This window comes from Coffea eugenioides, unplaced genomic scaffold (genome assembly GCF_003713205.1).
Source record: "Coffea eugenioides isolate CCC68of unplaced genomic scaffold, Ceug_1.0 ScVebR1_2301;HRSCAF=3305, whole genome shotgun sequence".
Lineage (NCBI taxonomy): Eukaryota > Viridiplantae > Streptophyta > Magnoliopsida > Gentianales > Rubiaceae > Coffea > Coffea eugenioides.
The window spans coordinates 21,226-38,188 of record NW_020862777.1 but is presented as its reverse complement, the minus strand read 5'-3'; the positions used below and the strand labels follow the sequence as shown (position 1 = coordinate 38,188).

Here is a 16,963-nt window from a genome sequence, read left to right as displayed (position 1 = left end):
ATCTCTCCTTTCACCATTCACCCTAGAAAATTAGCCAACAAGTCCTTTGTATACAATTCTGAGGTCATCATGTTGCTTGAAGACCTCAAGCAACATGTTATGCTCATTGAAGATGGTCTAATGTCGACCATGACACCTGACCAGCAGGCTTCCTTCATAGAGAAACGAAATCTTTTTGTGCCTCCCACTTCTGTGAACAATGAACATGCTCATCAAAAAGAGCCCATAACTGAGCCTACTGAGCACACTCCTGGTACTGAAGATACTCCAGAAGCTCATGCCTCTAGTTCTCAGCCCAAGAATAAAGGAAAAGCTCCCATCTCTGAAGAGGCGACTGAAGTTGATGCTGAAGATATTGAAGAGGAAGATCATGTGGATCCTGAGCAATTTTGTTTGACTAGGAGAAGGCCTGGATCATCCAAGATCACCATATAGGCACTACTAGGCCACTGCACTTCATGAGTAGTTCTCAATAATTCTCTTTTGCATATTTTGCTCTTAAAAGACATCTGGTGTGTTTGTTAATTTTAAGGAGTTTACTCCTCTACTGGTCTATAAAAATAGTTAACTATCTGTTGTTGGAAGATGTTTCTATATTATGGTTGTGTCTCTCTTGTCTTAAATGGATGTTGTCTCTCCTGTCTTAAATCCGTTGTTAGCTATCTCTCTTATCTGTTTATGTCAGTTCTTGTTGATTGTTGTCATTTGTTGCTGCTCTAATCTTAGTTCTGATTAATTTTGGTTCTGATATGGATATTGCTGTAATGATGACAAAAAGGGGGAGAAACATGGATGGAATCAGGATCTATATGTGAGGGAGAGTCAAGAATCTGATCTATATGTGAGGGGGAGTCAAGAATCTGATCTATATGTAAGGGGGAGTCAAGTAAATTTTTCTGTGGGGTATGAAAATTTTCTGAGGGGGAGTTGTAAATACTCCAAGGCCTCTCTAAGAAAAGGGAAACTATATCAAAATTCCCTCACTTCATCCATTGTTTTCTCATCATTAAAAAGGGGGAGATTGTTTATCTTTGTTCGCACCTTTTGATGATTACAAAACAAGTGGATAAAACTAATGTTTTCTAAGTTTGTTTTTGGTCAGAAAATAGAGCAAGACAGGTTCAAAGGCCAAGCATCTGCTAAAACATCTGTCGGACGCACAAATACATCCTATCGGTCGTCCGATAACCGTTGAGTATCTTCGGATGAACAAAGAACCTATCTTCGGATGTCCGAAGCTGATAAGTCAGCACTTCTATGATCTCTAACCTTGATTGGATGCACAATACCTGAGCACCGGACGTCCGACAATCGTTGCAACACTTCGGATGACAGGCATTAGAAGCACCGGACGTCCGAAAGAATCAATGAAGGATTCCAAGTTTTACATCATATGGTCGGACGCATATTCTGATGCTGCCGCACGTCCTAAAGATTTCAAGAAAATTTTTTTGAAATCACTACCTGCGTTCGGACGCACAAAACCAGCCTACTGGACGTCCGACACTATTAACGGCTAGTTGACTCTTCAGCTGCCTTATGTCCGTTAGTGGCATTAATTGAAGATGTTTTTGGTCTATTATAAATAGGATAAAAGTGAACCACCAAGAGTATCAATACACATTAAGTCTACATCAGATCTTGAGTGATTCAAGCATAAGAATACTCCAAAAAGAAGATTTGTACTCTTAGTTGTGTGATCTACATTTACCTTTTCAAGTGTGATTCAATTTCTTCAATAGTGTAGCTTTGTGAGGGTTATTCGAGTGATTGTAAAACTTCATTGTTTGATCAAGTGTATCTTGAGGCAAGGAGGAAGTGATCCTTCCCGTGTATACAAGAGATTGGTTGTATGTTGAATCAACTTGAAGGAGCTTACAATATAAAGGGATATTCAAACTCTAGTCGAGTTTGAGATTTGGTTTGCTATTCCATCTTCTTATTCACTGTTTTGCAACATTAACTGTTTATCTCTTCTGCTCTAAATTACTTCCGCTTTATCATAAGTTGTTCCTTGGTCTGGTACTTTAGAAAAAGAGGGCTAGTTCAGAAAAAAGGGATTTATATTTTGGCTAGCTTTTAAACCACCTATTACCTTTTAGGTTGTTTTCGATCTTACAAATGATAGTTGTTTATATTCTTATCACTCAATGATGAGAGTGGTCTATAATTTAAATGATTGAGCTATATAGCCATCGAAATATAAATTTAATACGAGGGTATGATACCTAAAAGTGACTATAGAATCTCCCTAAATGATAAATAATGTGAATTAGATATTCTCTCAAAAACTTGTAAAGTACTTAATGTATATACGAGTAAATTCTTGCACTAGTGAAAGGAAAATATCGTACTAGCCTTGAATTTTTGGCTATGTATTGACTTTTGTTAGCTAAATTAAACTATCCTGGAGTGAAGACATAAAATCTGCTACAAATATTGAGAGAATTGTGAACATAGCTAACTTATCTAGCATACAAATTTTTTCTCAAGTTTGAGTTCTCTCACTTACACTATAAAAACAAAAAAATTATCGTACATTTAACTTCCAACTAACAACGATGTATAGATAACAAATTATATGCATGGGATATTCCCATAAATAAATGAAATATATTTAAGTGAGAAAGAGTAAATTCTTAAATTAAGAAGAAATAATATTATAGTACCTGTCAATTTGATTATATGACTTTTTGGTTTGTCTTTACTCATGATAGCCAATTATATATGTTATTTTGATGTAAAAATATCCAAAAATGGTTAAATACAATGAGGGACATTATTATTATTACTCGGATTAAGCATGTCAATGGGTATGGTCTGGTTTGGATCCCTTTGATCCAGATCCAAACCCATTTAATTTAGTTAGATTTAGACCTAAATCTATACCTTTTTTGGTTTAGAAAGGTAAGTCCATACCTAGACCCTTATGGATCTGGGTATCCAATGGACATCCATGAGTATTTTTGAACATACTAAAGTAAAAATGTATTTAAAATATATAGAGTTCATAAATAATATAAACACTATTCAATTTTTGTTTTCAAATAAAAGATTAACATTTGACAAGTTGAATGCACTATTGTGAACTCAAAGAAAGAATTATTATTGACTATCTTTATATATTTTCAAAGATTCAACTGCATCCATACCTAATATTTTATTTGTTTGTCTTTACTTTTTCTCCTTTTCTTGAAAAGTTTGAACAAATTACAATGACAACCAGGATTAGTTTTTAAAAAAGAAAACAACCATAACATATATAAATATTTAATCTCATTAAAAAAATTGTAATTTTGTACCTCTTATTCTTATTTAAACTTCAATATTGGTAGATGTCTCGCAATCCAGCACTAAAATAGCGAATGAGATAAAAGTTATTTGACTGAGGACCTGACAAATAAATAATAGAATAAGAAGATTTACAAATACTTATTAATTTTTTGGGTAAAATACCAAAAAACTCCTTGTGGTTTACTAAATGTTTAATTTAACTCCCTTTGGTTTGGAAACCTACACTATAACTCCGAGTGATTTTAACTAATTTGAAAATTGGACGGAAAACATCCAATCTAATGGTTATACGTGAAATGTCAATATTGCCCCTATATAAATGAACTCCCTATGGTTTGTCAAATGGTCAATTTAACTCCCTCTAGTTTGAAAAATTACACTATAACTCCCTGTGGTTTCGACTAAATTGAAAATTGAATGGAAGCATCTTACATATAGTAAGGACAATATTGACATTTCACACACAATCGTTAGATTGGATGCTTTCTGTCCAATTTTCAATTAAGTCAACATCACAGGGAGTTATAGTGTAGGTTTCCAAACTAGAGGGAGCTAGATTGAATTTTTATCAAATCACAAGGAGTTTTTTGGTATTTTACCCTAATTTTTTCTTTGATTCAATTCAATCATCACTAGTCACTAATGTTTCAACTGTATCTAGAAGCAGTTTGACATGAGTCTCTTCAATCACCAAACCATCAACACTAAATGCAGATTCTGATACCATAATATCTTACTTTATTCGATCCAATAGCCATAAAATATTAGATTATTTTATAAATTTACTAATATATATTATTTAATTAAATATATATATGGATTTGGGTAAAGTTTGGTATGAGTTTGGATTTGGATATGGATTCTATAAAACTAGACCCTACCTAGACCCAGAAATCTCTCACAGGGTCTGGGTCTGGGTCTGGGTATGGGTAAGGGTCTAGATTTGAGAAATTTAAATCCAAACCCTACCCAAATATAGTGGGTCTGGGGTTTGGATCTGGATAAATTCGACATTGACATGTCTACTCCAGATACCTCAATATTTATAAATTGGTTAAATTGAAATCCATTTTGGATTTGACAGTATTTTGAAAAATATTTTTGTTTTTTAGGTCTACAGTAATAATTTTACAAACAATTCAAAAAATGCAAACATATCTCAAATACATTAAATAATCTAAAAATTCCCTCATTCTCTTCGCCCAGGCACTACACCTACAACCCCACCACATCACCATTACTCTCCTCTACCAACAGCCACCTCCGCACACCGGATCCCTCCTTCTCTCCCCTCTTCCTCTCCTCCTCCTCCCCTCCTCCCCCTACTAATTCTCCTTCTCTTTTCTTCTTCCTCCTCTCCCTTGTCCTTTCTCCCTTCTCCCTTTCCTTCCCCCCCCCCAATCCCATCTCCCGTCTACTGACCGCAACCTTCCCGGTCGTGACTAGAAAGGTCGCTAGAAGCTGCGACTGGTGGCTTCCGGCCACAACCAAGAAGGTTGTGGCTGGAGTCTCAGATGGAGTCGCAACCACCAGGGGAGACTCAGGTGGAGTCTCAGGGGAGAGGGGTTTGGGGGCGGGAGAGGAGAAGGAAAGGAGGGAGTAGAAGAGGAAAGAGGAGCGAGAAGGAAGAGGAAGGGGAGGAAAGAGAGGGAGGGAAAAAGAGAGATAGAGGGGAGGAGTAGGAAGGGAGTGGCGGCAGCGGGTGGTGGTGATAGGTGGTGTAAAATTTTTAAAAAATACCCCATAAAGTTGTTGCAAAATATATTTTAAAAATATTCCAAAATATATTTTGAAAAGCCCTGAAAATACTTTTAAAAACACCTCAAAAAACATCTATAGTAAAAGTTTTTTTTATATATAGTTGCAGTAAACTTTTTGAAAGACACCCCCAGAAACAGCTAGTCCAAACAGAGTCTTGAGTTTTGAGATTAAGGTGCAATGATTGACTACTTTTAGGTCAAAACAAAGCTTGGCCGAAAGTTTAGTGGGTTAAAATATAATTTTAAAAATTAATCATTTTCCCTAATCCTCACAGCTGCAATGGGGACACTGGTCGCCCATCTTCAACCACCACCAACACTGCTTTTCAAGATCAATTCTTGTCCAACACTCATTTTATTCGCTTGAGTCATGATTATGGCATCATTTTTCATCAATTTAAACCCTTTGACGATACAAAAACAAGGTCACAATTGAAATTTTGATTTGAAAATTTGAAACTTTCGGGATTGCCTCCTGCTATGGGCTTGTCTCAGACTCGGGCATATGCCCAAACAAATTCATCAACCAACTCTCACTCTGCCAAGGCACTCAATCAACCCCTTTAAAACAATTTTGAAGACACTCAATACTAGGGTTGGACAAAAATACCCGTTTACTCAAAAATCCATCATATTCGATTCGATTCGATTCGATTCAACAAATAGGGTATCCGATGTGCATTATTTGATTAGGTCAAAAGAGGGTTAGGTAATTACTTATATGCGATGTAAGGTAGGGTTACATGATTAAGAATCCGTGGGTATCCAACGCGTCACACAAATATATATTTTATTTTTTATTTTTATACACATATTACAAAATAATACTTTTGGAGCTAAATAAGTAATTTTATTGAAGAAGCTATATTATAAATATGAAAATTATAGTTTGTTTATAAGATTCATTTATAGAGGTCGTGATCTTTTTTTCTTTTAGGAAAGAGTTTAATTAATGTAGAATATATACTTTTAAAAAGGTACTATTTAGTTGAAATTTTCATTGATTTTGAATTATTTTAATTATTTTCTTTTTCTTGTATTCTCTTCGCATATTTGTTTTTTGGTAGGAGACTTTTTTTGAGAAAAAAATCTTTATTAAGTCTTAGATAAATATTCAAAATACAAAATTAAATTACTATAAATTATCTTTTTTTAAAACTAAATGATAACCAAGGCGACGCAGGTACCTGTTAAGCCGACCCTACCTTAACAAATATCCGTTCGTATGCGGAATGGGTAAGGGTCAAAAAACAACTGACCTGCAAGGTGCAGGTCTAGTCAGCCAAATAATGCATAGAACATGTACTACTCAACCCATACTCACCCCTACCCAAAACAAATCTTAATAATCATAAAATAGCAACCAGAACATGCAAAATCCAATTTTCAAATTTCTCCTCAAGATTTAGCATCAAATTTTACAAAAATTACACAAAAAAATCCAATCAACAAATAAATACTCAAGCACTGAATTGGCATTATACTGTATTTGTGCAGCACCGAATTGACATTATCTGACTTGTATGTATGGCGAAAGAGAGGAACTATGGAGAGGAGGGGGAGGAGGGAGAAGGATGTTGAGAGTAAGGGAGGAGATGAATCAGAAAATTTAGATATTTTTTCTTTTTATTTTTCTATATTTTCTTTTAACCGTATTTGTAGGTAACTTGCATCAAAACGGCCTTATTCTCTCAGTACTTTTTTTGCCTTTTTATAAAACACAGGTGCATTAACGCACAACAGAAGCACCCTATCAATCTAAGATCCCAGCCTGCTTGTAGCTTTCGACAGAGTCAACAAGGGTTTCTTCCACAGGTCTATATGTCCAGCCTAGCCTCTCCAATTTTTCTGAGCTAATATTCCATCGGCTTTGATCCTTCACCTCTATAAGTCTGCGAAGAAATGAGCTATTTCAAGAAAATATGCAGACAACATAAATGGTTCTTGTAGAGACTCGTAGATGCCACACTTTTGGAAATGGAAATCATGACGGACATGAACAAACAAGAAAATCAGGACAAACGGGGTGTCTGAAAAATGAGACAATTAATTTCAAAGATGGTAATCCACCTCTTAGGGTACTTGTAGTTGGCATAGTTTTTCCTCAGAGTTTCCACCATATGTTTTGTCGTGGTGAGGTGAGGTGAACATATGTACCGGCCTTCAGCTTCAGGTCTCCCGTAAACCAAAAGCAGTGCCTCGGCCACATCACGCACATCTACTGTGTTGTAGAATTTGTTTTCTGTTTCCTCACATCCTTCTGTGCAGCCAAGGAGTAAAAAGAAGAGCAGTTTAATCTCAAAAAATGATGTTATCTAAGCTAATCTCTGAGTTCTTTACTGCATATATGAAACATACAATCCCTTTGACAAATCGTACCGCAATAAATTCATGCGACTTTTGAACTGCAAAGGACCTACAGGTCACAATGTTAACCTTTTATATCTTCAACTACGTCCCAAAGCAATCAAGCAAACAGTTGAAAGATGCAACCTCTTCAGATGTTATGCCTATTGTCTGTCTCACCTTCCATTAGGTTCTTAAGTTTTTTTTTTTTTAGATCACTTTGCAAGTTTTCAGATCATTGCCAAAATCATAAAACTATTAGAATGGCAGATAGCTTACAGGTTTAGAATCTGAAAACCTTTCAGCTGGCTTGAAGATTAAAAAAAATGCCAAAAAGACGGCAAAGCAGTTATCTGATCAATGAATATGGTTTCATTCCTAGAAGTTCAACCGCAACCATGTTGACGAATTTTGTGAAATTTTATTGACATCAATTCATTATGTATCATGAAAATAACACTGGAAGCCAGAAGCATAAAAATGATGGGTTACTTGGAAAATTAGTTGATCAACCGCATGAAGAAATTCAATTGCTTGACCTTTGACGGACCAAAAGAAAAAATGCTAAGCTTTAGAGTTCATCAGAGTTCTACAGTGACATCCATGCTCACTTAGGCACAAACCAATATCAAGGAAAAAACTGTATCACTTACGAGTTACGACCACTTCCATGCAGAAGGTGAAAGAAAGAAAGAAAATATATAACATAACGGAATAGTTCTCTAATTGATTACGGGCATTAGTAAATCACCTTTCAAGAGCTTTATAAGAATTAGGCTGCTAGCATTTGCGTCATGCTGAAGCATGGGGCCAAAAACATAGGATGGGCATACAGTTAAAACATCAAGGCCAGTTTCTTTTGCATATTGTAAAGCCTCTCTTTCAGCAACCGTCTTGGAGTAACAATACCAGATCTGGAGCAATATTAGTACAGGATGGTCAACCAAAAACTGATAGTAATTGCTAAAATCTGATTTCTCAGCAATCTTAGAAGCAGTATGAATAAGACAGTGATTTTTCTGCACAATTACAAAACCAAGGTGCAACAGTAAAAAGTGTAATTATGTTGATGCATACATTTGTTGCCTTGCAGTATTCTCCGTCTGACCAACACTTCTCATCTATAATTTCACCTTCAGGCAGATTAGGACTCATTACAACAGCAGCAAGAGAGGAAACCGCTACAACGCGCTTGACATTTGCTTCAGAACAAGCCTTCAGTACATTAAGGGTACCCTTTACAGCTGGCTCAACAAGTTCAACCTGCAAGAAATCATCATGTTGGCAGAGGAACTAGCACTCAACTCTTCATGCTGAACTGCTTGTTTTTGCGTAAAATATATCCAGATAGACGACTGAGTAGTGTCAGTTAACCTGACATCTTTAGAGTGAATGAGTACATAGTTAAGAACTCATGACTGCTTATGCCAGCGATGAACTTGGTTACCAGCATAGGTTATTATTATATGCATTTATTCACTCATTTCAACATTTGAAAAATCCTTCCACAAATAGATAGAAAGGCAAAGAGCCCCAGTGACTACATAAGTTCGTACAAAAGCTTAACAAGATCCTATTTTAAACGATACCCAACTTTAGCTCATGTTTGGCAAAACGCAATAAAATATCATCTGTTATGACAAAAGCTGTCTCTCATAAACAAAAGATATGTTAAAGATGTTATTCTGGGGAAACCAAAAGGATAAAATATCATAGCAATTGAAACGATTGAAAATGGTCTTGCCTCAGGATTGGGAACAGAGCCTGAAGGAACAGGACTAGCTACATGAAATACGCCATCACAACCCCTGATGGCTGCAGAAATGGAGTTGTAATCCAGCAAATCAGCCTTAAAGAGTTTCAAATTCTCAGCTGCTTTGTCAAGTTTCTTCAGATGAACATATTTCTCATCGTCTACAAAACATACACAGCAGTGCCCACATCATCAAGTAACGAAGCACACAATTCACAGCAGGTGCTTTTATATATTTCTTCAATTAAACATATTTCTCACCCTTCACAAAACATTTACAGCAATTCCCACTACATCAAATAGGAAACAGCCAATTGACAGCAGGTAAAAAATCAATTGTCGTATTAAAGGGAATGAAACAAATTATACAAGACCCAAAACCCAAAAAAAAAAAAAAAAAGAGCAGTAAATCAGGAAAGGAAGGGGTATGAGGATGAAATACGTACCGGGGTTTCTTGAGGTGGCATGAACAGTATAGTGGGGGAAAGGAGTAGCTTGACTAACAAGATGCCAGGTATCCCCCTGCTCCTGTAACACACACTGTTCCTGTCCTTCTCAGCCTCCCACGCTGCCATGTCTGATTGCTTACTAGTAGCAGTAGTGGGATTAGTATTTTAGCACCAATTCACTATAGACTGATCAAGAAGGTGGGTGAAGTTCTATTCTTTTCTTTTTGTGAATATTAATTCTTTTTTGGTTGGACAAGGCAGAGATTTCGTCGATCCTTAAGGAGAGGGCGATTGGAGGAGGAAGAGGAGGAGGAGGAGGAGGTGGTGGTGGGAATTTTGAATTGGATAAGTCCTGTATGCAGGAGCTAGCTGATTCCAAGCAGTCTCTGTCATATACTAGTAGTGATCAGCAGCTAGCAGGCTTGGGGGCTTGTATATAGGCAGCAGACCAAAGGTGCTGTTGCGATTTGCATGGCTCATAGATGACGTAGGGTTTCAGTGGTGGGGGGGGGGGGGGGGGGAAACGGTAATAATGGTAAATGTATGTCAAATGAAATTTGAGTATATGAGAGATTTCTAGCAATCTGTTAATAAAATTTATTTTTATCAAAAAAAGGAGTAAAAGAGCATAATATTATTAAGTTATAATAAAATTTGATGCATATATCAATAAAATTAGATATTCTGTGCATTTGAATACAACAGTATACTATGATTGTACCATTGTCAGATGTTTAACAAATTTATTAATGGATATTAAAGTGTTAGATTTTATCTCATATTTTCCCAATTTATGACTCAGATTTTAAATTGATTAACTCATTAGAGAATAAAAAACTCATCCCGTTGCTAAACTGGACAAGTAACAAATACTCATGTCCATAATGGGGTTTTGCTTCTGATTGAAATTCTATAATGTGAACCAAACCCTAAATCCCTCCATCCTGAAATATAAACTAAACTACTCAATATTCAAAGCAAATTCCGCTCAGTAAAAATTTGTTCGAATTTGATTTGCAAACTAATTTAATCAAGTTACAATAAAATTTTATGTATAAAAAAATTTTAACTGCAGCTCGAGCTTAGCTCGATAATCATAAAATTGGATTTTATAGATAAAAATTACTCGAATTTGACTCAATAAAAATTCTTTTGAACTTGCCTCAGTAAATAAACGAGCCAATCCTGAATACTATCTCAAAATTCTTTAAAATAAATAAACAAGATACTTGGTTTGATTAGACACATTCACAGCCCTATTTTTCATGTGCTCGATAACAATATATTTCTGCACTGGACCAGATCAGGAATAGGTATCTAACTCGTTGAGTTTTGGGACATGTTTATCATTTTTTAAAATCTTTTTTTTATTTCTTGTTTTTTGTAGGAAAAAACTAAAGGATGTGTTTGGATTAGAGACCAATGAACTTTTTTCCCCCTCGTGCCTAATTGCAGATTAAAAGGAAGAACTAGTTCTTAGATAACGTTTCTAAGTACAACTCTATTACTCAGAAAACTGGTCTACCAGACTGTGGGTTTTCCTTCAGTCATGCCATTTTGTCATTAGTGATGATTGCTTCTTCTAAACCTTAGCTCACTGCACACGCCATGCGTATGAAAGCCAAACTTAAATTGAACTCGTCAAGTTGCAAAATAAGAAAATTTGGGTTACGTTTGGTATGAGTAGTAAGGGAAAATTTAATTCCTTATCAATTTAATTCCTATATTTATGATTCTTGACTAATGTGATTGTAGAATTGTTGACTGAAAATAAAAGGAAACTGACAAAGAAATGTCATGTGATTGCATGTGCATGGTTAAAACAATACAAATTATAACCAATTTGATCCCTTGTTTTTAAGGTTTTGATCGTTTTGGTTCCTTAGTATCATGACAAGCCAATTTTGCCTCTTAAATTTAAAAATATGGTTAGGGAGGTCCTTTTGATAGAAATTTGAGTCGCTAATGAAGTGAAGAGACCCTTTAATGCCTTTCGTGTCACATCCGTCTCAACAGTATATTAAAGTTTCAAAAAATCTCAAATAAGTCATAAAACTCATAAAAATAAACCCAAAACTCTTTATCGTGAAGAAAATAAATTTTTGTAACTTTAAAATAAATCAAACACAAAACTTTAAACATAATTATGGATTTTGTGCCATTTCCGAGTTGAAATATCATGAAAAAGAGTACCTAAAGGTGAAAGAAAAAATGCATAAATTTATGTTTGACATAGTATAAAAACCTTTTATTTCATTATATTGAAGAGTTATGGGTGAGTTTATAGTTTTAGGCTTTTGTTTGAATGCTTGGTGTTTTCTGCAAGATGGTACGAAGTACCCTCTAAGGTCTCTTAACTCCGTTAACAACTCTAAATTAGCCTTGACCAAATTCTTAAAATTTAAGAAAAATTGGTTCGCCATAATACAAAGGGACTATATTGTTTGGAGATAAGATACCAAATTAATTAATTTTTATTCTTTGCGTAATTCAAGTGATTTCTCCGTTAGCTTCCCACAATTTTGCTGCATTAGTCTCTTTTGATGGAGATAGAGCACTAAATTTGTTGATATGACAGACCATATTGGCTGAGACTTCAAAGATAGATGACCAAAGCAACAACATTTCCTAAGTAGTTCATGAATCATTTTCATTGTATAGTTAGATATGATAGAGAAGATGTATCTTTTTTAAAAATGAAAGGAAATAATATTAAGTTATAGATGATTTCTTGAATAAAAGGGCAATAATATTATTGTACTCACTTTTTTCATTATTTTTAACTTAGACTAGTTTTCATGAGGGGTAAAATATACATATTTAATGTTAATGGGAGCAAAGTGTGATTATCCACTAAGTTTAGGGGACGCAAAGTGTTATTAACCCTTTTTATTCATAATATATAATTTTGTAGACTCTCTCTCTTCTTAGGATCCTCTCTATCTTCTCTCTTCTCGCCACTAGTGATCGTAAGGTTTCATGGCAGCCCTTCAGCCATCGGCTGAGGGGCAAGAATTTTCCCCTACAAAAAAAAAAAATCTTTTTCTCAGCTTTTCTCACAGCCGGCAACATCTCCAATCCAGATTCGGCAGGCTTCTGTTTACAAGGGTGAAGCGGCGGTTATATTTTCCAGAATAGAAGCGGACAAACTTGCAGCACCATTTAGATGGACTTTGGTTGGCAAATTCTCTCATAGACGACCTTCTCTGGAAGATATTCGAAAGTTTTTTGCCTCTTTAAATCTGAAAGACCAAGTCTCCATTGGATTACTGGACTATAGGCATGTCCTTATTAAATGTACAGCTGAAGCAGATTTCAATAGAATTTGGACAAGAGGAATTTGGCAGTTGGGTAAACATCCAATGCGTGTGTTTCGATGGACCAGGGAATTTCATGTGCATAGAGAATCATCTCTAGTACCGGTTTGGGTAAATCTTCCAGCTCTACCTATTCATTATTTTGACAAACATTCTTTGTTTTCCATACTGTCTCCAGTAGGAAGACCTTTGTTTCTAGATTCGGCAACGGCTGCTGGGATTCGTCCTAGTGTAGCCAGGGTGTGCGTAGAGATAGATGTTGCGAAGCTTGTTGTGCCAAGGGTGTGGGTTGCTGTCGAAGGGGAATCAGGTTTTTGGCAACGTATTGAGACAGAGAATCGTCCTCCGTATTGTTCTTTTTGTTCAAGATTAGGACATTCTCATGAGCACTGCAACAAGAATTTGAAAAAAGATGGGTCTCGGCTGCAACTGAACAACCAGCAAAACCCATACATAGATAGAAATCAGATGATTACTCATCAACCTGGGACTAATCAAACTGATTTGGAGAATAAAGAGGCAGCAAATATATCCAATGTTATTGCAAATGAAATGATAGTGAATGGAGTTGCTGCTACTGCGAATGAAACTGTGATAAACGAGTCTACTTCACAGGAAATTTCAACCACTGCTACGGTGAAAAATGGGATAAAAACTTCAGCAGCAAAGGCCATGGTTGCTGAACCTGCCGTGCTAGTCGTGCAAAAGGAAGTAAAAAATCTGCAACACTGCATTATTGATGATGATCCTGCTAATGAAGAAGGAGTAGTAACCCATTTAGAAATTTCAGATGTCAACGTAAACATGGAGACATGTAAGGTGATGAATACGGTTTTGCATGGGGAACATGTAGCAATGGAAAACCAGCTGGAGAAACATCATGGCAGTCAAAGTGAAGGGTCCCATGTCCTCAAAGAGAAGCCTTTGAGCACCGAACAACATCATCTGGATGAGAATGCTTTAACATTGGCACAACAGCATCTGACCGACAAAGCTACAACATTTACACAAGCAAATCAGGCCCACAACAACGCAAGGAGTGACCATGAGCAATTGGCCGACAAAACCAATGTTGAACTGCAGCTGCTGGCCGACAATAATGTTTTGGAGAATCTCTATGTTGAATTGCGAGGGGTGGAGGATGAAGTTTCTACACAACAGTTGGTAGAAGCAAATCAAATGCCTACTAATGCTGGAAATCTGTCCCCCCGAATTGGTGTCCTACAAGAAAAATTGCTGGAATCATCAATGAATGGCCTAAACATTGATCAAATAGGTGAGGCTGGTGGTGACTTCCGACAACCGCACAGAAAGGGTATGCGGGCTCCAATCCCATCTGACAGACAGTTAAGGTCACAGACATCATCCAAAAATTCATTCCAGGTTCTTTCTTTTGATTAATGGATTATTTTAGAATATTAGAGGGATAGCAAAAGCACCAAACCTAAGAAGATTGATTAAATTAGTTCGGATTTATCATGTTCATTTTGTTGTGATTTGTGAGCCAAAACTAGACGTATCTAAAATCGAACTCATTCGGTTACGTCTATCTTTTGATTATGTGTTTGTTAATTGCTCTAGCGATATTTGGGTTTTCTATAATAATCCTTTTGTTTGCTCGATCGTTGGTAGTTCGGATCAACATATTTCTCTAGATGTTCAAAATCCATTACTACCAAGTTCCATCATTATGTCTTTTGTTCATGCAAAGTGCTCAGTGGATGAGCGTAAAGAGTTATGGACATCATTATTACATGACAAGCCTACTTTACTTCCTTGGTGTATTGGAGGTGATTTCAACGTTATATTAGCAGCACATGAAAAGCGAGGGGGGCGTCCATTTGCTATAGCGGAAGGAGTGGATTTTATGAATTTCATGGAGGAAGCTGAGGTCTTTGATGTCGGTTTTTCAGGATCTAAATTCACATGGTCTAATAATCGACGGAGTAGAGCTCGGATTTCAAAAAGGTTGGACAGATTTTTAGTCAATGGATCTTGTTTGGATTTTTCAAATGACATTTCGGTACTTCACTTGGCAAGACACCCCTCCGATCATGCACCATTGAAGGTTTCTTTTGCAACTCGGTCAGATAACAAACCTCGGCCGTTCCGATTTCTGAATGTTTGGACTTCCAAACCAGATCTCTTGGAAGTGATTCGCCATGTTTGGAAACAAGATGTGGGTGGGCCTCCGCTACGCGTATTGTGTTCTAAATTATTGGCAACAAGGAGAGCTATTCAATCATGGAACAAGCAACATTTTGGGAATATTTTTGACGTTGTCCGTTCTTCAGAAATGGCGGTTCAACGAGCTGAGGAGTTGCTAGACCACGATTATTCCGAAGAGTGTCAAATTGAGCTTAATAAGGCACAAGCAGAATTGCGGTATTCAATGTCAATTGAAGAACAGTATTGGAGACAGAAGGCCAGGGTCAAATGGCTTCGTCATGGAGATAGGAATACAAGATATTTTCATGTGGTAGTAAGGCAGAGAAGAGCTCAAGGAATGATACACCGCATCAAAAAGTCCAATGGTGCGTGGGTGGAAAAGGACGATGATATAGCAAGTGAGGCAACGGCATATTTCAATGATCTTTTCACGGGCTCTTTGGAATCATCTACTGATATGCTACATTTAATTCCGCACTTGGTTACGGAAGAGGATAATGGAAAACTGGAAGCATTACCTTCAATTGAGGAGGTATATGGAGTCATAAAGTTAATGGATGGAGAAAGTGCAGCTGGCCCAGACAGGCAAATTTTTTACATTTGCTTGGGAAGTGATCGCTCAAGATGTTTACAATGCGGTACTGAGCTTCTTCTGTGGGGCGGAGCTACCACGATTCATCACTTCTACTTCAATTATACTAATTCCAAAGACGCCAAATCCTCAGGAATTCTCTCAATTCAGGCCTATCAGTCTATGCAATTTTTTCAATAAAGTGTTATCTCGGATTTTGACAGACAGGATGGCTTGTTTACTGCCAAAAATCATTTCCCCACATCAGACAGGTTTTGTGAAGGGCCGCAATATAACTGAAAATTTTCTACTAGCTCAAGAGATGGTATCAAGCATGGGGAAAAAGAATAGAGGTGGAAATGTTTTAATGAAACTAGACATGTCCAAGGCATATGACCGGATGTCATGGGGTCATATTATTAATATTCTAAGGAGGTTTGGATTCGGGGAAATATTTATTGACCTTATATGGCGGTTACTCTCTAATGTCTGGTTTTCTATCATTATAAATGGTTCCTCCTACGGTTTCTTCAAGTCTTCGAGAGGTCTTCGTCAGGGAGACCCATTATCTCCTGCATTATTCATTATAGGATTTGAGGTTTTATCTAGAGGACTGAATAACCTCACCATGCAATCGAGGTTCCTGGGTTTCAAAGTTCCATATCGGTGTCCGACTATTACTCACTTGGCATTTGCGGATGATGTTCTTATATTCGCAAATGGATCCTCTTCTTCTCTTAAGGCAATCATGCAGGTGTTACAGGCATATCAAAGGTGTTCGGGGCAGCTCATAAATGTGCAAAAAAGCTGTTATTTGGTCCACCCATCGATGCCACCGGCGAGACGAAGGGTGATTGAACGTATCACTAGGTTTGCCTGGCAGTCATTTCCGATACGTTATTTGGGATTCCCTCTTTATTCTGGAAGATGCAAATCTTCATATTTTGGAGAAGTGTGTCAGTCTATTCTAGGGAGGATTTTGTCATGGAAATCAAGGCTGCTTTCCTTTGGAGGCAAAATAGTTCTAATCAAGCACGTGTTGGCTTCTATGCCAATGCATCTAATGTCAGCTGCTGTGATCCCGGCCAAGGTGTTCAAAATTATAGAAAGTTCGTGCTCGAACTTCCTGTGGAGATCATCAACCGACGACTCGAAATTCCACTGGATACGATGGTCTCATTTGTGTTACCCGGTTGAGGAAGGGGGAGTCGGGTTCCGGAGACTACGAGACGTATATCAAGCTTTTTCATGCAAGCTTTGGTGGAATTTCCGAACAGGATCATCCCTGTGGGCATCGTTCATGA

The 16,963-nt window shown here is 36.9% G+C and overlaps 1 protein-coding gene and 1 pseudogene across 1 annotated transcript; one reads left to right on the top strand and one right to left on the bottom strand.

Moving 5' to 3' along the window:
* Positions 1 to 6,502: 6,502 nt before the first annotated feature.
* Positions 6,503 to 10,082, bottom strand: LOC113756416 (annotated as a pseudogene).
* A 4,527-nt stretch (positions 10,083 to 14,609) lies between these two features.
* On the top strand, positions 14,610 to 15,860 carry LOC113756415. The gene has a single exon (XM_027300099.1). It carries the CDS (start codon positions 14,610 to 14,612, stop codon positions 15,858 to 15,860), a length of 1,251 nt encoding a protein of 416 aa, XP_027155900.1.
* Positions 15,861 to 16,963: the final 1,103 nt, after the last annotated feature.

What these genes read in the sequence shown, in the direction of transcription:
- LOC113756415 (XM_027300099.1), top strand. Translation starts at nt 14,610, where the DNA reads ATGTCTTTTGTTCATGCAAAGTGCTCAGTGGATGAGCGTAAAGAGTTA.